The sequence below is a fragment of the Haliaeetus albicilla genome, chromosome 4 (genome assembly GCF_947461875.1).
Source record: "Haliaeetus albicilla chromosome 4, bHalAlb1.1, whole genome shotgun sequence".
In the NCBI taxonomy this organism is placed as follows: domain Eukaryota; kingdom Metazoa; phylum Chordata; class Aves; order Accipitriformes; family Accipitridae; genus Haliaeetus; species Haliaeetus albicilla.
The window spans coordinates 30681631-30703665 of record NC_091486.1 but is presented as its reverse complement, the minus strand read 5'-3'; the positions used below and the strand labels follow the sequence as shown (position 1 = coordinate 30703665).

General features: G+C 45.6%; 1 protein-coding gene across 5 annotated transcripts in view; it reads left to right on the top strand.

Annotated features, from left to right (window-relative positions):
• The window catches only part of PLEKHM3 (pleckstrin homology domain containing M3), an 89361-nt gene that overhangs the window by 9871 nt on the left and 57455 nt on the right, over nt 1-22035 (top strand). For all 5 annotated transcript variants that reach the window (XM_069781715.1, XM_069781716.1, XM_069781714.1 and 2 more), the window contains 2 exons: nt 1275-2136; nt 14127-15062. In XM_069781715.1, coding sequence (XP_069637816.1) covers nt 1533-2136; nt 14127-15062 — 1540 coding nt within the window. In that variant the 5' untranslated portion in view covers nt 1275-1532. The remainder of the gene's footprint in view (nt 1-1274; nt 2137-14126; nt 15063-22035) is intronic.

Sequence of the window (22035 nt, the reverse complement as noted above, 5' to 3'; positions counted from 1 at the left end):
GTAGCACTTCAGCAGCATTCACAAGCTAACAAGCTGCTAATTATCAGCCCTGCCCAGGCTAATTAGTTCTGTTAAGTGTATTAACCTAGGCAGAACTCTGAGCTAATGCAGCTTTGCTGCTTCTAGGACTTGGGCTGATGTGGCCAAAACTGGGATGTAGATCTCTTGACTTTGGGCTGTTCTGCATATATGGGCTCTAGGTACTGTGATTTCTCCTAGCAGCTGTGAGAGCTGTTCTCCAGCTAGCGCAAATGCTCAGTCTCCAGGTCCCAAGAACTTGCATGCATTTGACTGCTTTCCCCAATTTAAACATACCTACTGTGCACTTCCCTCGAGCATGGCAGCACTGTGGATGGAGCTTCAAGAGGGAGAGGTGAGAAGGCAGCAGGTTTGGTGCGACAGAAGTCAGCAATGAGATGCCCCTTTACTGCACCACAGGGAATAGAACCCCCCCTTCCTTCCTTGTCACAGGTGTGAGCTCAGGTGGATCAAGGGAGCTCTTCAATAGTTCTAGCTTTAAAGCCCTTCGCTATTCTTACATTTTGCCCAATGAGTCAACAGCTTGGAAGTAAAGATCTGCAGATTTGTGACAGTGCAGGATATGATATATTTTGTTTCGCTGCTAGGATGCATTGTCTTTCTGGGCCTTAGGTTGCCACATGGTTTCACTTAGGTTCCCAGTGATATGCTAGAGACACACTCTTTGCAGCACTCTGCAGCAGCCTAATAGCATTGGTTTATTAGGCAAATATCACAGTTCCTTTTATGCAAGCAAGTAGGCAAAGTAGCTGCTGTAAAACTCATGCTGGTCTCCTAAAATTGGGAGCGCAAGCAGTCTGGGAGGAAAAGGCAAACTATTTGAGGCTGGTTGGCTGATTTTACTAACCCTTTGTTTCTCAACTTTTTCTTACAGCCCCATGGGAACCTGTACTAAGCATTCCGCAGGTGGCTGCATTTGTGATGTTAGTCAGTACCGCCTCTCAGTGCAGCTTTCCAAAGCTTGGTTAATAAATGGCATCACTTTGCTTCCTCTTTATCTGGCACCCCATCCTGCTCTCTGCAGGTTCCAGTTCAAGAAGTGATAATATACAGAGTTCACACACAGGGAAGAACAGAAACCCCAAAGGGGTTCTTCATACACAATAATCTTGGTGCCAAATGAAGGAGAAGTAAAATCAAGGGGACTGTGACTGTGAAAGGAGTGATGGGATTAAACATATTTATCTGGGAAAAGGCCCTTACTGATGTGATATTTTGCTTTGCTTTCTCTACAGGTACTCTCCATCACTGTGAGCTTATTTCATAGACGAACTGTAGCCCACTTGATCAGTGAATGTTAAGTCTCCCATCTGAAGAGGGGTTGATTTGGTTCCTTTCTACCACTAAGGATTGTGGCTGGTGAATGTATTTGCCCTACTGCCTCTAAATTAATGGTGTGCCAAGGACAGATGTGAAACAGCTCTTTCTCTGGATATTGATGTGGCATCTTCTTAACACATTGCAACGCCTTGGGCCCACCAGCAGCACGGGATATGGAGGCTCTTGAAGTTGATGACATTAGCCCTGCCTTGGAAGTAACTGAAGACTTTTTCAATAGTTTTGATACTAAGCTTGAAAAGATTGTGCAGCCCTCTGAGGTATATGGTGTACAGGAGGTCCCTGAATTGGTTGGGCATGAGGTATTTGATCAGATAACAGAGAGCAGGAATCTGAGGAACGTTGCCTCCTTAGCCAAAAGTAGCCTCATCTGGGATCACTGCAAAAATGGCCTCTTGGAAACCAAAGCTCAGACAGCATTCCCTGCCAAAGACCACTGCATGGTACAGAGAGGAACAGCTGCTGACAACCTCGCTTGGGCAGGGGAAGGCGAGACCGCAGCTTTTAACATATTCAGTATCTGCCAGCGGAGGAGAGACAGGCCTCGCTCGGTGAATGACATCCTGGTGCAGAATGAGGAAGCCTCCACATTCAAGCCAGGACACAACAGGTCACGCTCTGATATCAGCCAAGTAAACTGGGGAGTGGTCTTCACGGGCACCTCCCTGCAGCAGCCACCTGCACCTGGTCAGGACAATAACTGTGCTCTGCTCTCTTACCTGGCATTAACCAAGGGAGAGGACATCCAGGGAAACACAGGTTTGTGCTGGTGCTTCATTGTTTCTGTTGATATGAGGACTTTCCTATTTGTTTTTAATATTTATCTTGAAAGAGGAGCTGCATGTTTAAAAAACACAACCCTCCCCCCCCAACAACTGTGAGGTAGCTCTTAAGAGGATAGAAGTCAGCATGGCTCTGTTGTCCTTGATATAGCTCTGTCTGTTTGCCTGCCTAAGGATCAGTTTTTAAACCAATCTCAACTTCTGTTCCTTTCATGGTTTGAAAAACTAAGCTTGTTTTACGTTTTGCTTCTATTTTGTTCAGTTTGACTCCGGGAAAAAATAATTTACTTTTTTTGTATTTCTGGTCATTTCATTTTCTTACCTGATTTTCCCAAACTAAAAAAAATTTGAATGCTAAAGCTATTGGGAGAATGGCAAATCCAAACAAAGCTAGTTTTCATAAAAGTTAAAGAGTGGCCGTTAAAAAGAGGGCATACAAAGCTTTACTGTGAAGACTGAGATCTCTGCTCTGTTTCTTTAAGAAATGCTGGCTATTCATAAACAATTAACAAAAACTCAAGCATGCAATTTGTGCTTGTCAATATTAAGGCATCTCTGCTAGCCTTGGATGGGGTACAGGAAGTCTTGTTATCAGATTGAGGCAGGCGTCTCCAGTGAGCTGTATGAAGCGATGTTTCAGCAAGTGATACTTTTTCCTTTTCCTTTCTGAAGCACTGCACTGGAACAGGTTGTGCTCAGGGCTTCAGAAACACTGACCCAATGTCTCCATCTCCATGATTTATTTTGTAGATGCCAGAAGTGGACTGGGCACTTTTGAAAAAGAAAAGCAGCTAGTGCCACAAAGATTTTATAGTCTAAATAAAAGCAGGAATTAACAAAGGAATTAAAAAATGGAAATAGATGATCTTTAAGGTCCCTTCCAACCCAAACCATTGTATGACTCTAATAATCAAAGGGTTGTGAAAGCCTGCATGTTTGTGTATGGTGGAATGATTCCAGTTATGAATAGGTAGCTTGTTTAGGGTTAAAACAAGGCTTTTGGATTAGGTTTTCCAGATAAGTTAGCTATTTTGGAGCATGAAAAGCAGATGCCTAAATGTGTTTGTGGATGTGTGCATATATAAATATATATGTGTAGGTGTATATATATGTATGTATATATACATACACAAACCTGTAGGTTATTGTGTTACATTGTGACATAGTTGCTATATCCTAAAGAATGGTGCTCTTGGTTGACAAAGGCAAGTATACCTGCTGTTACTTTTGTTTAGGGAGATACATTGCTTCCCATAGAGTGGGGTCTCTGTTCTGTGTCCTTCCCGTGGAAGGGATGCAGAACAGGAATGCACCCAGAAGCCTGGAGACAGAGCTCTCAGTTTCTGTCAGCTGTATCCTGGGCATCTCATGGGTTTAATTTAACATGTAACACCTTTTTACGCCCACAGAAACACCATTAAAATCTAGCTATTAAAGGCCAATACCTGTTCCCGATAGTGTTTTAAGCTTAATCTTTTTGGCCCAATTTCCTCATGCAGCCCTCAGAAAAAGAAGGGGTTCTGTTATGTATACTGTTCCTTATAAGAAATACCTAAGCCATCCTGTATTTAAAGACCTGTTCATGTACTTACTCAGAGAGAATAATTTCAAACTGCCACTGGATCCCCGGTTTGCAAGAAGCAAGTCACCAATCCAGCTGAGCAGCAGAGTCTGAGGCCAAACTGGTCTCCCTTCTGTCAGCCCAGGGCTCAGGCAACTGCAAAGTACATTGGGGTGCACCCTAATGCATTGCATCTCTGTCTGGGGTGAAGCAAGTTATATTCCCCTCTCCCTTATGCACAGATGCAAGACAGTGTGATGCCACTGTTCATAAAAGGTAGCAAAATGAAAAATGGAAATGACGACACAGGGTGTTTTTCCTCTTCTTGCAAACAAAGAAATTTTATTAGGAACTGCACTGGTGGGATGCCATTGCTTCTGAAGTCAGGGACCGCCTACTGCAGTCTCTCCCCTGCTCCTGGGTGAGAGTCTCTGTGCTTTCAGAAGCTGGGCTGTCTGCAGTGTTGTCCTCCTTTGTCTGTGGCTCCCACTTCAGCTGTTCCAGTCCACTTTGCTTAGAGATGACAGACCCCAGGGAGACGCACCAACCCTCTGGAAGCCCTAAAAGGGCCTTGCTATATCCAGAGTCAAGTCTATAGCAGGACTTCAAAACAGTGTCTAGAACAGCTTGATAAAAAACATTCTGTGATATAACCATGACAGGAAGAGAAAAGACAAGAAACGCGCTCTTTGTGCAGGTGGATATAACTGTGGGATTCCTTAAGCTCGGTTGTGTCCAGGATACAGTCACTCCACCACAGTGTGTACCCAAGGTGTGCTGCTTTGGTAGTAGCAGTGGAGTGCAGTTGTACTCTTCCCAGCCCCTCAGCAGGCACTTACACTGTTTAAATGCAGTTAATCCAATGAAGTTTTTCTCCATACAGAAAAAGTGAACAAACTATGTTAGTGTGATGTACTCTTTATGGTTATGATTTCATGTTAAACAGTTTGTAGTTGTGAATTATAACTGTGAAGACCTCACATCTGTAAAGTAGTTTTGTGAAGCATAGCAATATTGGCACTCTTCAGAAAAACAGAAATTGACAGATTTCCATGAAGAAAACTCTTGCTTTTAGACTCTCTGCAATGGTGCTTGGTATCTTGTAGCCCATCTGTTCCACAGTTTCTCTATGGTACCAGGAAAAAGTCCCATTGCTGTGCTCAGTGCTGCCAGAAGCATAGGTCTCTTCAAAATGGGTTTTTACAGAAGAGACTCAGCAAGGGAAGGAAATGGATTAGTAAGAGTGGCTGAAGAACCTCTCCCAGTACTCACCTATAGCCCCCCTATAGCAGCAGTCAGTACCTCTAAGGTGCTCAGCCCATACTTTTTCTATTTCTTTTTGCAAAGATGCAAGGCATTTGTCAGTGCTGTGTGCCCTCCAAGAGCCTTTCTGCATGGGATGTTTGAAAGCAGGGGTACCTTCTATAAGGGAAGAGAATTTCTGTGCTCTAAAAATGCACTCTTTTAACCTGTTTCTCTAACCTGTTCTGTTCAGCTGCTCTGCAGGTTTTAGAAGGTAGCGATGGTATTTCTTCCTTCTGTGTTTACAAGAGAGCCTGCCATACAGGTTGGTGCTACTGTGAGCTGAGCTGAAAAGAGAAAAGCAAAAGCAAGAAAGCAGGTGTTGCTGATACGTGTATATGGGACTGGTAATTATTCTCCACAAAGGACTGAAAAATGTATTTTAAGGTTGGCTAAAAGCTGCTGCAGTGGTTGAAGGGGTCATAGCGGCCGCAGCCTGTGGAGACATCCCTTTCCAGGGCTTTAATACGGATTAAAGGAATGCATATGATATACTGAGAGCAACATCAGCCACTCCTGTCAGTCCTCGTTGTGGTAAAGGACTTCCCTCTGGAGCCTGCAGAGGTCTCCCAGTCCTCCTAGGCTGGCCGAGTTGCTGCGTAGATTAACTCTTCACATTTTTTTTCCCTTATCTTCGTAGTATATTTATTACTATGAGCTTATCTGTTCCTGCTGCTTGCTTTTTTATAATACAAATAAAATGAAACTGGATCCTTTCCATGTGCTGTGAAAGAAAAGGATCTGAAAAGAAGCTGTGCCTTTTGGGGCAGTATCTCCTTAGGCCTGCTGGCAAAACAGCTAGTGTGCTAGAAATGAACTCTGTTTGTGCTACAAAGCAGTGTCAAGAGGTAAGTGGAGCTAGCAAAGACGGAAGTTGTAAGCAAATTCAAGGCAGGCTTTTTTATTTCTGGACATGTGGCCTGGCAAACAAAGGGAGAATGCTGCTTCTGTAGTATCCAGTGAAAGCTTGCTTAGATCATTAAAACACAATGTGTGAGCAGTTATCTTTGATAGTCATGTGGATGTTTTTATTCAAACACAGCCATTCCCGGGAGTGTGGGTGCTATAGTACTTTTCCAGGGTAGCTGGTTTTCTTGCCTGCCATGCCTGTGAGCTTGGGGAACTCCAGAGCTGTCATTGTGCTGAGCACCTGCACACTGACAAACTGTCCTTACTGCAGAAGGCTGGTGCCTTGTGCCCCTCTCCAACAAGCAGCTATGGAGGTATTTAGCCAAGCCCATTGATTTTGGCAGTATATTTTGTCAGGAAGCAGAGCCTGTGGGGTGTTTGCAGCATTGTGGCATGGCAAAATAGATGTCTCAGAGAAAGGTGACTGCCTTAAAACTGGCCAACAAGCCTAAAATCTGCTGTGTCTGATTGAGGCCAGGATTTCCCGTCCTTCTTTTGACTGACTGGTTTAAAAAAATACCTTCCCTGCCCCTTCACATTGCTTTTTTTATCTGGTTGGGAGCCTAGCCATCGTTTGGGACATTTTGAAGATATGATTTTTGTACTCAGAGTTTGTGCAGGGGATGTTTCAAGAGAGGCTTGGGCCCCTCTTCCTATAGCTCTTGTACATATTACATACTTTTCTAGTGTGTTTTTGTAGAGGTAAGACATCTAAATCTGTATTCATGAGCAGCACACCACTGGTTCACAGACTGGGGACGGGGGGGTGATCCTTGAGTTCTGAGGAGTCATTTTACAGTGCTGCTTTCTCTTATTCTGGTGACCACACCGACTTTATGTCGGGGTGTTTTCTTTGTTTGCCAGGTATCCTCACCTTTGGCAGCAGTAGTGGTGGCTGGTGCTGGCTCTCTGACGTTGGCTCATGCAGCGTTTAGTGGTACTTAGTGTGCTCAGCAGGTTTGTGGTGGTGGATCACAGAGCAGCAGGCAGCAGTGCCATCAGTTGCTGCTGTTGCTGTCCTGCTCAGGGAGGAGCTGCAAAGGCAGCTAGCTGGCAGGGGGAGGTGTGGCAGGTATGGGAGCTGCTGCAGAGATGGAGATGGCCAGAGGTCCTGAGAGGTGTGACATGCAGCCTTCACACTTCCCCTCGGGTGTTGGCCAGGTAAAGCCTAGCTTCTGATCCAGGGAGGTTTCGGAAGCATAATTGCCATTTGTGATTTTGCAAAACACCCCTGTAGCACTGTCTTTTTGTCTGTGGTATGTAGAAGCTATGCAGCCAGGCCAGAGCAATAGGCCATTAATTGCCACTGGGGTGGCAGAACATTATAGGTCTGTGGTGTTCTGCAGAAGATAATGGTCCTGCCATCTGAGAGGCGGATGTACGGAAACACTTCTGCACCTTCCCCTCTGGAGAGCAGGAAGCCTCAAACCACTTGGAAATAATCCCAGAGATATCAAGCCAGTTGGAGGACCGATGCCCCCCCTGTGGCCAATTTATTTTCAGCATTAAAAGGTAGTCAAGAAAAAGGTAGCTGTACTGCAGAGATTTAGGGCCTTTCAAGATTTGAGGAGGCAAAAATGCTGTTTAAAATAGAATGGGATCCACTGCAGGGTCCATAAGTGCCAGGGACTGTGGTGCATCTAGCAGGAGATAGCCCCTTCTCCCAGGAGATTACAGCTTAAATACACCACACAGTAAGGCTAGGGAGGGTGAGTGGGGACAGAGAGGTGAGGCACTTTGCCCGGTATCAAATGGGAGTATAATTTGGATCACCTGACTTGCTGGATGATACTTCCCCACTAACCCCTCCGCATAATTCAGAGAGTGCAGCACTTGCTCCCTGCAGGCTCACTCCTGATTGCTCCTTGGGCTTGGGCACCCTCCAAGCTGGAAGGGCCACGGGGGGCTGGCAGAAAGCAGCGGCAGCAGAGGGGGCTAGGCTGGGCAGCTGCCTTGAGTGGAGGGAAATGTGACCTACTCCACTCCCTTGCCTGGGAAGCTGTGGGAGGGTGCAGACTGATGGAGAGGGGAGTGTGGTGGGAGGCAATGGGAGGGGCTCACATACAGTGGATAAATTCACAGTGCAGGAAGATTTCAGTAAACAGCACTGATGAGTTTGGTCATGAAGCTGTTCTGGTTGGGAGGGTTATTCTTTATGGAGATTTTTGCTGTGGAGTTACAACACTCCATAAAGCTAATGAACAGTTTTCATCTCCTGGGGCAGTGCTGATTGCTTCCAGTGATGTTGTGATGACTTTCATAACTGAATTTTCAGGTTAGTTGCTATCATTCCCTTAGTGGTGTCAGCTAACTCTCCTAATGTGAACTGACCCTGTTTTGTAGCTTTGACACTCACTTTATATCCTTTCTTCCTTATTTTTAAAGCTGAATTGAGTGAATTTATAAAAAACCCCAGCAAATCCATCTTCATTTGATATTCTCACTTCTTTTGCAAGTGCTGCTGTTTTATGCATCTCTTAGCTGGTAGTAGGTAACCATGGCTTTCAACTCATACTTCTGTCTTTGCCAGAGTTGAGTCCTGTTCTGGGTTGGTCTTCCACTTTGAATCCAACCTCCTTCTCTACTGCCCCTTGGCACAGACATTGTGTCAGTATGCACAGGGTGCTGGTGGTCTGCTCAGCAAACACTATACAAGTGTTTGACTTGCTGCAGAGGAGCAAAAAGGATTGGATAGAGTGGCTGGGCAGCTGGGATCCTATAGACTTCAGCAGAATTTCTCGTATGTTTCTCATACAATGCCACACCTGAAGGGAAGGACATAAAGAATAATTTGTTCAGGTTCTTTATCCATCTGTTTAGGCAGCTCATTCAGTGAGGAGCTTATTTTTGGTGAACAACTAAGCCAACCTCACTAGCAGCGCATAAATCTAAAATTAAGAGTTTGCCAGTTCAACATTCTCAAAGCAGGTTTTGCTTTCCATAAGCCTAAGGAAAATGAAAAAGAGTGAATGCCCTTCTGGGGAGAGATGCTGTTTCTTTATATGAACTAATGCAAACTGCTGCCTCGTTACAAGTCCCATTGCTGTAGCAGTCCCTTCAAAAGAGGCAGCATTGGGAGAAGAAGCCAGATTTGGCTCCAGGACAGCCATCTGCTGGAAATTTGTAGCTAAATATTAGTGCCATTATTTCAGGACCAAGTGGAATCAGATAGACTTGCCTGAAAGAGATACACCTGCAGACCCAGATGGTAAAATAGGTGGGAAGAAAAGACTGTACTTTCACGTAGGACGGGGGTGGACGTTGTGGATCTAAGTCACACTGGCTGAGGCACAGTTTGTCCCTGATCTGGCAAACCCCACCAAGCAGGTGACCCAATTTGAGAGTATTTTAGGTCCCAAAGGTGTCTGCTAAGTTTTATGGAAATCAGAGAGGAGGACTATTGACAAAAACTCTGTAACTTATGCTCATCTCTCACTAAGCATTAGAGAATCCGGAGAGGAGAGCCACCTCAAGAGACAAACCTCTCAGAAACTAGGCATCTCTGCTTCTGCACTTTCCCAAGTTACTTGGTATTACTGTCATCAGAAATGCCTCAGTGGTGGAAAACAGGGCAAGTTTTCCTGCCATACCAACAGGGACACAAGTACAGTCAGTTTTTCAGGAGCATATATCTTCTGGACATGCTGAGACAACATTTGGGCTCCCTCTCCTGTGGTGCTGGTTGCACCAACTGCCCCCAAGTGTGGAGAGGGGTAGGTGTGTGCTTGGTGCAGGGTGCCTAGCTGGGACAAGTGGGCAGTTCCCAAAGGAGAGAAGAGGCACTGAGGAAGATACTGCCCTGTCCCCAGCTGCTGAGTCTCTTTTTGTTTCCCTCTGCCTTCTTCCTCCTCTTGCCTTGAAATTATAACTCCAAATGGCTCAGGCGTGGGCCATTTACTGTGATTATTTCCCTTTTTTTACTCTTCCTCAATTTACTCTCTCTGTGTCTGTAGGGAGGAAAAGAGATGCAGTTTCTGTTTGGAAGGTGGATGGAGAGAGAGAGATGGTAGCATTTGCTCTCTGAGTGGAAAGGTATTATCTGGCTCACTGCATGTCGAGGAGATAAAGGAGCAGAGTATGCATGTATGCGTAGCATATGGATTCAGCCTGTCTCTGCCAGCATCTATTGCCCTGACCTAAACAATATGAGACATTTGAATTTTAATCAAGTTGGCTGCTGGTTCTGTCCCAGTTAGAGCGAGAGGCAGTAGAGCCGATTCATGGGAGCTTGAAGGGAAGGAGTGGGGCCAAGGAGGGAGAGGGGGGTGCCTCTGTGAAAGGCAGGGAAAGAGAGCCTTTTTCTAACTCAACAAAGGACAAGCAAACCTGTGTGCAGATGAAGGAGGGGTGGCTGGGGGAAGGTTATGAGTTGTCTTATTATGGAGAAGCTTGAACTGTCATCTGTACTTGATGGAAGCGAGAGAGATTGCAGTTGGAGCTGCAGAAGCGCTGACTCCCTGATTGGATTAATAGAAAGGGAAGATGAGTCTAGAATGGCTGCCCATTATCTGCACTACAAAGGGATTAGTGTGGGTTTCAGAGAAATTAATGGCTTTTGAGTTAGCGCAGAAATACTAATGAATGTCAGGGCCAGAGATGTACGGTGAACAAAACTGGTTCTCTTTTAGTGTGTGTGCATGCACGTGTACCGATCCATTTGGGCTATGAAAGTGTGCTTTTTCTACCATTTTAAGTTTCAGATTAGGCTTTCAGTTTTCATATTTTAGGTGAAATACTCTTGAGTACCTGATTTGTCTGCAAGGTATAGTTATATTGATTTCTTTTCCACCTTTTCAGACCTAGTGCCAAAGCAGCAATTTTTTAATTGTTGTTATGATTTTAGTAATATATGCAGGAAATCTTTGTAGGTAGAGTGCTTTGAACATGGTGTTAAATGCAGGCTCCATTCTGAGTATGTGAGTGACATGGGGAAGCTGAGGCTGAGCTGGCAAGGTGAAACCTAAGTGCATCCTTTTTGTTATTGTGGATGGGAGGTAGCATCCTTCCCCCATTTTTTAACTCCCATGAGGTTTGCATGCTCACATGAAGTATATCAAACAATTAATTCTCATGTACGTTCATTAAGTTTAACTGAAACTTGCCCACTTAATCCTTACAAATCCTTAAAGCTGGCCTTCACTAAAGGGCTAGCCAAAGCTTTTACACTGTTGCTGTCCTGAATCCTCCTCCTGCCCATACGTGAACCTCTCACAGCCAACTGCAGCAATGCTTTCAGCCAGGACAGGAGCATCTCCTTATAGACTATAGATTACAGCCCAAGTTCTGCTTTCTCACCAGTTGGTATCAGAAGCCCCTTGGACAGTAACTAAGTCCCTTAAATACTCATAGTCCCTGACTCTCCTTGTACCCCTGGGAGGATAGACAGACTCACCCCTTAGCCAGTGGTGGTGAGGGCAGCTTGGCCAGCAATCCTGGCCATGTTAGCTGGGAAGCCCAGTACAGATGGGGATGCAGTAACTTCTATACAGGCTCATCTCTGGCTCTTTGTTTCCAAGCTTCATCAAGCCCAGACGCTTCTGTTCTCTTAGCTCTGTGTTGAAGACATCCTAGGTATACTTGGAGGTGATCACGTCTAAAACTTGTTAGAATGTGGCCTGTTAACATGAGTGGTAACTGGTTAAGCTGAGACGCTGAAAGTATTTTGTGCCTCTAGCCATCTACCCTACCCCTCTTCCAAAGGTTGTCAGCCCAAGGGCAGAAACCATGAGTGAAACAGCTCCTGTGTTGCTGCGGTTAACGCTGCATGTTAAGGTCAACTGGTGCTGATTATGTTTTGACCTAATTGTGCCAGGCAGTGGATGAGGAGCTGTTCCCAGGTGGCTACCTTGCTCCTGCATCAGGAATAGCAGTCTCCAAGGGAGATGGACAACTGGAGGCAGAAACTTCTTCACTGGTGTCTGTTAATTCTGCCACTGTTTGTAAGTCAAGACCCATCACAGGTACCCTTACTGGAAAGGTGAGGCAGAAGTCAAATGGGAGCAAGAATTTGTTCCTCAGGGATGGGTTGTTTTGGGGGTGCCAAGTGTTAAAGTTGGTGTTAGAGCGTAACAGTGAATGCCACTGAATTTATACAGGGACCAACAGAAATTGCATAGAGCCACATATCCAGCCCAAGGTGAAAATACAACATCTGCATGTATTAGTGGTGGCTGAAGTGGTGCAAATCAGATTGGAACAAATTTTGCATGGAAACCCTTTTTATAAACTCAGAAATGCTTTAGATAATTCCTTTTACATTTGTATCACTTTGGTGCCCGGAGTGACTCATGTATGGCTGGTTTTCTGGGGACAAAGAAAATTTACCTTGACTTCGCCTTGGGCTGAGGTTTGTGAAAGGGTTGGTTCCGAAGCACCTGAAATGCTGAGGCGCTTAGATACACATCTTTGGGTCTGGGCAGCCTTTACTTTTCATTTTTGGTCATGTCTGCTGGTCCTGAGCCTGATTCTGATAAATGAGCAAAGCTCCTCTCTCGTGAACAGAGCTGTGCAAAATGTTCTGGTCCCGGGTCGTGCTGAAATGTGGTAAGAAACTGCTGTCGTTGGGCACAGTTCTCCATTCCCCGTGTCCTGGGTAAGTCCGGGTGCCAGGTGCGGTGCCCGGGTGCTGGCAGTGGGGCTGTTCCGGCCGGTTCTGGCCGGTTCCAGCCGGTTCCGGTGGCCCCACCGCAGGGCACAGGTGTGGCCATCAGCCACAGGTGGGGCCTCTCTGGCAGAGTGCCTTTCAGAAAGGGCAAAGCGCTGCACCAGGGCATGAGGAGTGAGGGGAAAAAAGCGTGAGGAGCAGCCCAGGGTCGGAGGAGAAGGTGCTGCAGGCGCTGGGGCAGGGATTCCCCTGCAGCCCCTGGGGAGACTGTGCTGGAGCAGGTGTCTCCCTGCAGCCACATGTGGCACCCCATGCTGGAGAAGGTGGAGGTTTCCTGAAGGAACTGTGGCCATGGAGAGCTCATGCAGGAACAGGTTTATCCTGAAGGACTGCAGCCCATGGAGAGGACCCACGTTGCAGCAGGGGCAAAGTGTGAGGAGGAAGGAGCAGCAGAGTGGAACTGACTACGACCTCCCATTCCCCTTCCCCCTGTGCTGCTTGGGACGCGGGGGAGGTAGAGGGGTTGTGTGTGAAAGCATGAAGTTGAGCCTGGGAAAGAGGGGGTAGGAGGGGAAGGTGTTTTAATTTGCATGTGCTTCTCACTGCCTGTTGTGGTTTAACCCCAGCCTGCAACTAAGCACCACGCAGCCACTCGCTCACCTCCCTCACAGTGGGATGGGGGAGAGAATCAGAAGGGTAAAAGTGAGAAAACTCGTGGGCTGAGATAAAGACAGTTTAATAGGTGAAACAAAAGCCGTGCACACAAGCAAAGCAAAACAAGGAATTCATTCACTGCTTCCCATCAGCAGGCAGGTGTTCAGCCATCTCCAGGAAAGCAGGGCTCCATCACACGTAACATTTCTTGGGAAGACAAACGCCATCACGCTGAACGTCCCCCTCTTCCTTCTTCCCCCAGCTCTACATGCTGAGCGTGACATCATATGGTATGCAATATCCCTTTGGTCAGTTGGGGTCAGTTGTCCCAGCTGTGTCCCCTCCCAACTTCTTGTGTACCCCCAGCCTACTCACTGGTGGGGTGGGGTGAGAAGCCTTGGCTCTGTGTAAGCACTGCTCAGCAATAATGAAAACATCTCGGCATTATCAACACTGTTTCCAGCACAAACCCAACCATAGCCCCATACTAGCTACTATGAAGAAAATTAACTCAATCCCAGCTAAAACCAGCACACTGTTGAAATCTATTTTAGTTGGCAATAGATTACTTGATAATACTGTATTCTTCTGGACAAGGTTCTGGGAGACTTGCAAGTGTTTTGTTGCTCTGTCACTATTCTCCTGGATAATCTCAGGAAAATTGCTTTGTTTCCTGTCCCTCTGTTTCCCTGTCCCCTTTTTGTAAAGTGTTTTGGTACCTCTGGGTAAAAAAGTGCAGTATTGTTGTTGGCTCAAAGGTAGAGTCAGTGCTTGTGTTTGATAATTATAACCTATTGGGTGAAGGCTATTTCTGTGACCCTATCCTCCGCATATATCATGTATGGGTAGGAGAGATGTATAAGCTGGAATGACGTAGCAATTTGAAACGATTATTTAAAAAGAATTAATGGTAATGTTCTCATTTTGTTTCCTCCAGAACACAGGTCAATGTTCCCAAATATTCTGAAGAAGGGATACTTAGAAATTAGAAGAGACAATGACAGCTACTGGCAAACCTGTTATGCTGAGCTCTCCCCATACAAACTGTACCTGTATTGCTTGGACAGCAGTGGCAACCAGACTCTTCCCACTGTGTATCCACTCATGCATTTTCAAAGGGTCACTGTTACTGGTTGCATCGAAACCAAGGTGGTGGACGCTGTCCTGTCAGACAACTCGCAGCTACAGCTGAAGGCAGAGTCCTCATGGGAGGCTTTGGACTGGGGACAGAAACTCTGGGAAGTGGTGCGTGCTTCTGTGCCTGCTTTCACGAGACAGCAGGAGAAACTGGAGAATGTGCCAAAGCCTGAAAATAACAGTGACCTTTCTCAAACCAATGGATTGTTAGAGAAGCCTATGGAGCTCTTCCTATCCATGAATTTGACTGAAAACACTAAAGAGTACCAAAATATTCTCAAATCAGGGACTCTTTACAGGTTAACTGTCCAGAATAACTGGAAGGCATTTACTTTTGTCTTGAACAGGTCTTATCTCATGGCATTCCAACCGGGTAGGCTTGATGAAGATCCTCTGCTGAGCTACAATGTTGATGTGTGCCTGTCCGTCCAGACAGATACTCAGGATGGCTGTGACTCTTGCTTTCAGGTCATTTTTCCTCAAGATGTCCTCCGCTTGCGTGCAGAGACCCGTCAGAGGGCCCAAGAGTGGATGGAGGCACTGAGAGCAGCAGCCAGTGCTACTAGAAGTTTAACTCAGAACCCACAGGTCACGCTTAGGAGCAAACCTGGAGATCGGCCCTTTGGAAACGATGTTAGAAAGAGCAAGCGCCAGTCTGTGACCACCAGTTTCCTGAGCATCCTGACCACGCTGTCTTTAGAGAGAGGGCTCACAGTTCAGAGCTTCAAGTGTGCAGGTAAGCAACCAGGCTGCAGCATCAGCCCCTTCTGCAGGAAGAGAAAATAACTGGGAAGAGCATGTGTGTGTTTTAGCAACACACAGTCGTTCCCTGCCTCTCACTATGGCTGTAGACGCTTCAGTGTGTTAGCCTTTCTTTGCTCTCTGTAAAATGTGGAGAGAAGCCTATGGGATATTCAGGGATTCACCTGCATTTGATGAGCAGCACTGAAACATTAGAACCTGTATATATGTGAGCCAGGCCTGCCTTACAGGGTGGCTGAGCTGTTTTCTTGATTCAGGACACTGGAAAGGTGGTCAAGAATCAAAGGGATTTGAATTCTGGATACGATGCAGCTTTCCAACTTTGAGCACTTTTGTTTCCTTTTATTACTGTGTCACCTCCAAGTCGTTTTTGGAACTCAGTTTCGGCTCTGGGCCTTCTGGGGAGACTCCTCAAAGCATATATGCTTCCCAAAACGCCGTCATTTGGTGATGTGCGTTCTAGCACTGAGGTTTAGGCATGAGCTCATCTGCTCAGTTCTTCCCTTGAGGCACGGGTGAAAACATGTCCTTAAGCCTCCGCATCTAATTTTAAATTTTAGTTCATTCGACTGCTGACTCTAGTCCTAGGCAAGATCGTGATTTTATTCAGTTCAGGAATGAAGTGAAAATAGAGAGGACCCATGTGAACGCAATTCATTGTCCTTTTACTTTAGCACAGGCACCTTTATGGAGCAAATTTGGGTACCTTGCGCCTAAACTATACTCTCTGGCTGGCTTTAGTTATGCTCACTTAGAAATTGTCAGCTGTATCAAAAACAGCTTTTCTGGAGGGTTTTCCTCTTTTGTTATGGGATCTGTGAGGGTCCTGCCTCTTCCCCACTCTGCTCTGGGGTGGGGGTCTGATGTGGAGGTCTCCTGTTGCTCTGGAACCACACATGGGTCGGTGTGGGCCCAGGACCTGCTGGCTGGCCTGAATCCCTTCCAGGGGAGACCTGAGCCCCACAAGTACTGGGTTACCCTCAGAACTGGCTGCTGGTGCAGCTGGGTTTGTCCCTCTCTGGTAGTCACCCATGGGTGCTGTTCCTGCTCATTTCTCCACAGGCACCCACCTGGCAGCCAGAGCATTGTGAAGGTTGGACTCACTGCAGTTAATGATTTGGTCACAATATTTGGGCTTCTGCCTGAATTCAGTTCTGTTCTTGGCCACAAACTATGTGACTTCATGTCGATTTTTTTTCTGGGAGTAATTATGTGCCAGACTACTGAAACTGAAGGTGCCTAGGTCCTGTGATAACTCTGATTACCTGAACACTATTTGACAATGGTCATGTCTTACCTTTAAGGGTAGTTGTGAGAGTGAAAACTGCAGGGAGACTTTGGGAATGGGTCAAATAAGTATCCCCAGGATGGATCCAGCCCAGTATGTTAGCCAGCAGGCAGCCTTGTGAAACTCAAGAAGACAGCAGAATTAACAGCCTCATTTTAAGATAATGTCCCAGATGACATTAGAACTTTATTACTTTGTCCTCATTTCTTTTAATTCAAAGCTCAGTAGAGGAAAATTTTGTGATTTTGCTTCATCGTCTGACTGAGGTCCAAGAGAGTTTCAAGTGAGCGTTTCCAATGACCTCCTCAAAAGTAGGATCGTGCCCTGGGATGGCAACAAAATGCATGTCTCCAACGTGAAATAGGTTTTAGTCTTGCATTATGCAGTACAGGAGCAGACTTTTCTGTGGGAAAGGGTGGATTTCCTCTCCAAAACATGGGACGATTCATCTGCACTCACTCGTGTATTGCCCACAGAAATAAGGTGCTCTCACTGTGTCAGGGTTGCATGGAGTCTTTTCCATGGCTGGCACTTGTAGCTGTTACCACAGGGCAAAGAAATGAATAATTGTAATTATAACTGGGAGAAGCTGGGGAAACTTATCTGGCTCAGAAAAGTTTGTGCTGAGGAGACTCTGGAGGCACACCAGCAAGCTGAGACTCTTTCCTTGTACCTTGCTCCATGCAGGCTGTTTGCGGTGTTCCTCGGCATGGGCTGCTGTTTAACCTAAGGGGCCTGCTGTTGGTAATTACAGCTTGCAGGCATTCAGAGGTTTTCCCCAGGGCTGCTGGGAGGGGTAAGCTTGGAAAAGGATGAGGAGGGGGGAGGAAGAAAAGTTTTGCTGTGAATTCTTCAGCCATTTAGTGCAAATTCCTGTAATTACCGTCTTTGTGTCCTGTCCCAATGGCACATAATACAGCAGAAGCCTTTCCTAATTGAGACCTTACAGGAGGTACAAATCCCTCCTTTGTTCGGCCTGACAAATTAGTGCCAGAAAGTGGCAAGGTCCGAGTGGGAATCAAAGGCAAGCAACACAAAGATGGAACTTAAGGCTACAGTAATAACCCTCTCTAGTCCTGCAGGGGTGGGAGGGAAGGAAGAGTAATGACCAATGAAAAATGAAGGGGTTTTTTGTTATAAATTCCCTTGACATGACAGCACCTCAGGGCTGCTTTATTTATTTAGGAAAAGTGATTAAATAGTAATACAACAGGGCAGACCATTGTCTCTCGAGCTACCCCCCTTCCTACAGACCCCTGCTGCCTTGGCTAATTGATTGACAATGAACCTCTGATAAAGAAGGTTGTTGGGAGGACCTGATGGGGACAGGTTTGTTTTTTGGTTTTTTTTTTTTTAATTTTCTCTTTGCAATCTTTGTGGGGTTCCCCTCCCTGATTTTTTTCTGTTTGAAATGCTCTCTGCATCCCCCTTTCCTTTTCTCCCTCAGTAAAAGCTTTTCAAGGGACTGCTCCCAGACAAACAGCTGATACTTACAAGCAGGTAGGGAAAAATGCGAATGTCTGTGCCTCGCTATTGACAAGTTTATCTTGGAGTCTGACTAGCACTTTTCAACTCGTGATACAAGCCAGGGCGGTGGTGTCAGATGTAGTCATGGGGCAGGGGCGACAAACTGTTGATACACTGGAGTCAGAAGGGCAGCTTGAAAAGTTTTCTTTTGCTTGATTAGCAGATACAAAAAGCTTTTCCCCACATTTCTAACTGCAGTCTTAACTGCAGAGGGCAGGGCATTATTTCTCACAATTTACCAAAATGAACGAATAGGCCACTAATTAACAGTGGAGAGGCATGTTTTATTAAAAAACACTTTTACCTTTGCTGCCATTATTTATATTTTTGGTTCAGAACAGCAATACATTTTAGAATGTGGGGTTAACTAGAAACTGCTGGCACTGGAATGGCAGCCTCCTCTGTCCTTTGCATGTTCGTATAACTGCAGGCTTGATCTTGCCTTGTTGCTGGGGTACATCAGTGTTCCTGTGGGACGTGTTTGGGGCTCTGAGCAAGAGTGACATTTGTGAGTGTCAATCTGCTCAGGTGAGACTTTGGAGGGACCTGCCCCTTGTCTTCAGATGGATATGAAGCAGAAGTTGGTTACAAGTCCAAGCTGGTAAATATCAGGTTTTATGATTTGTTCTTTAATATGTAGAAAATGAGAGACATGCATCATGTTAGGATGATCTGTTGGACTGTGTGTGCATTATTATTTTTTATGTCTTTATTTCACCTGGATTCAAGAGAAATCCCCAGATGGTTTATGTTACAAATTTGGGATGAGGTGGCTTCCACCAAAGCATGTGTTTGGCAAGTGCAGCATGTTGTGGAGAGTGGTAGCTGGTTGTGAGTACTTCAGTGGCTGTCTTGTCTCCCTGCTGGGCCATCAATGGGCTCCTGGGGAAAGGCAGGCATTTCTCCTGGAGGAACCCACCTGGAGGTCTGTAAGGAGCAAATGTCCTCAGCTGCCCTTCACTATTGCTATTCCCTTGGCATGTGCCTTCAGGTTTCCATAGATGGGGAAGACAAACGGCCTCTGCCCTTACCTCCTGTCTTTGCATAGCTCCTGTTCTTTTGATGTGTCTCTCTTCCTTTTGACCTTTTTTTTTTCTCTCCCTGCCCTTTATTAAAACAAACATTTTTTCAGAGAAGTCAGTTGTGCCTGCCAGGAACTCTTGTTGCTTAGACCGCAAGTCCTAATGAGTGTGGGAGTTTCTGCCTTCTGCAAAATGTACTCTACACCCTTTTATTTGTCTGTGTGGCTTTACTTGCTCCTCTTCTAGGGTGTCTTCTGTCTTTTCCTCCCTGCTTTCTCCATTTCTCCTTACTTGCCAAAAGGATAAATACTGCTATTAGGGCTCCTCTGACTCGGCTGGCTAAGCTGAACGCTAGGTGCAGAGAAGCCAAGGTTCGAAAATAGGCTATTTCCTGAGCTTGCAGCCATGTCAAATTGAGCAGCAGGTGGAAAGCTGTTGGCTTTCGAGGAATCATTCTGCCTCTAGTGCTGCGATCATGTGTGTAGATGGGGGACAGTGCAGTGCAATATGCCCAGCTCGTGCAGCCTCTGCTCTAGCTCACCCCACTGGTCTGAAACCAGGCCCTAGTGCAGTAAAAGTAAAGTCGTCGTCCGTCGTCCCCCCCCAATAAGTATTTTCCTAATAGCTTGTGATTTAAAAAAAAAAAAAAGGAAAAAAAAATAGCCAGGTGCGATGTTGACTTTGTTCACCTTCTCAAAAAGCCATATGGTTGAAACTTCTCAAATCCAGATAGTTGAAAAGCATGGGTGCTCCTTCCTTGAATTTAGCAAATACTTTGTGAACTGTCATTACACCCAGCACCTATTTGTAGCATGTCACTGAAATAAAAATACTAGGGGACAAATCTTAGCAAATGTAGCACAATAATAAAATACCAGAAGGTCCTTTGGAAGGTTGTCAGCGCTCTTGTCACATTTTTAGTCCCAAATAACAATTGTTCTTGCCTGTCCAGGGCTTTTAGGATTGTGCTTTCTAGGTGCTGTATATATTTTGTGCTTGGTTTCATTTTGATTGATCTCTTTGTTCCAAGACTTCAGCAGCTTTTTGCCTTCCCTGTATTTGACACTCTGTAAAATCCCCTGAGAATGTGTTTTGCACTGTAAAGGTTTTATTGTTGAAGTATCTTCACTTTAGACCACAGTCTTCCAGTCTGTATGTGACTTTCAGGCCCTATTTCTATTGATTCAAAAGTAAAACTTCCACTGCTAACAGTGGTATTTCTAAACTCTTATTCTTTGCTAGCCAAAACCAGCTGAGCAGAAAAAGCATTGTCCATGTCTAAATTACTATTTGGAAAACACACCATGTCTAAACAAGGCCACTGACTTGTTGGGAGGAGTGGGGGGAAGGTTTCCAGACAAGGGTGACTTGAATTTGTGTAGCAAGTAGTACTTCATTTGCAGTGGACCTACATGTTTCAAAACACAAGGCTGCTGGTCCACAGTGCTTTGCCATGTGACAGCTCTGGTTTGAGGAAAGATTAGAAGATACCACATGGTATCTCTTCTACTTGCTTGAGTTGATTAAACCTATTATCAGTGATCAGTTATGATCACAGAAGCCATTTAATCTTCAGCAGTAAGGTGAGTGAGCTCTTCAATCCAGTTTTAAGATGGCTTGACTAGAGGAAATGGCAGTGAAAACTGTTAGCTTTGTCTAAGCTGGTAGAAGTTAGGTCCTTCATCTTCCTGGGATTTGGCTGGCACCTTCTCAGAGTGAGATTTTCCCCTTCATAGGACTTGGTTTGGAGTTGGCCTGCTGCTGCCCAGAAGGGCAGTTTAGATGAGTACTTGGCCAGTTCATTGCCTGCCCTGCACCCTGATGTGCACTTTGCAACCCTCAGCTGGTGTTTTACTGACGACTTTGCCTCAGCCCTGCAGGTGGAACAGCTGGTACAAATGTCTTGGCTGATGAATCTACATATTCCTCCTGGCAGGCTTAGAGGGTGCCTGTGCTGCCTGTATGGGGATAGGTTACTCCATTGCTCTAATCTGCCTCTCTGAACAACTCTGCAGGTTTTTAGTATGTTCTTTTTTTTTCTTCTTTTTTTTCCATCACAAATAAAATATTTGTGCTTATTTCTTTTGCTGTTATGAGCTCAATTCTGCTGTGTGTGAGCATATCTCTACTCTCAGCTTAGGCTCTGTGTTTGTCCTTGGCTATGCCTTGTTTCTTCCTGGCTTGTGGGTGCTAAGTATTGGTTCCACTGCCCCCAAAGAACTCTTGGTTGCTCAGGGATTTTTTTGGTCCATTTATTGTGTGAAGCCAGTCTTGAATCTTCTGGCATGAAGTTTAAAGAAGAGAGTGCCAGAAACAGGGAGTCTAAATGTCCAAGTCTCACCTTTGTTGCGATGGAAAAAGCTGCATCTGGACAAAAGGAAGTGTTTTCAGACCCAAAAACTCCCAACACATGCAAACACACACACAAATACACATCCAGTTCTTCTCTGGAGAACCCAGAGGTTCCTCATGAATGGCATTACAAGAGACAGCTTTATTTGTTGGGCTAGCATCTTTTAAATCAGTCAAGCCAGCTTTTGCTAATAAAGGCCTTGCCTTCACAGAAAGGCCCAGGCAGGGTATATCCGCAAAACACCATTGCTGCAGTTGCAGTTTGTACCAGATCCCCGAGCTGCTTTGGGACATGACTGTTAATTTAGTTTCCTAAGAAAACAAAGCTTATGTTATAATGCTGTTTGCTCACAGTTTTAGCCCTGCCCCATAAGATTTGAATTTACCTGACTGTTGTAACAAAATTTGACAGAGGAGAAGAGGTAGAAAAGGTGTGGGAATCTTAAAGGTTTCACAGAAGCTGGCATCATAGGGAGTCCCTCTTAATGCTGCTCTGGAAAAAAAACCTACGATGTGCACTGTGCGTTTGCTTGGTGCCAGAGCGTCCATGCATGTGTGCAGCCTTGAGAGACAAATACAGAAGGAAAATGGCTGCTTTAGGTCCGCTACTGCAGAACTAGGGCATTTGTGTGTGTGTTGGCAGGGGTCCTCTCCTTCTGTCATGTGCCAAAGCAGTGTATTATTGGCAAAACTAATACATGTGTATCAGATCAGAGGAATGTAAAAGAAGTTACAGAACAAACCACAGGCCAACTAGT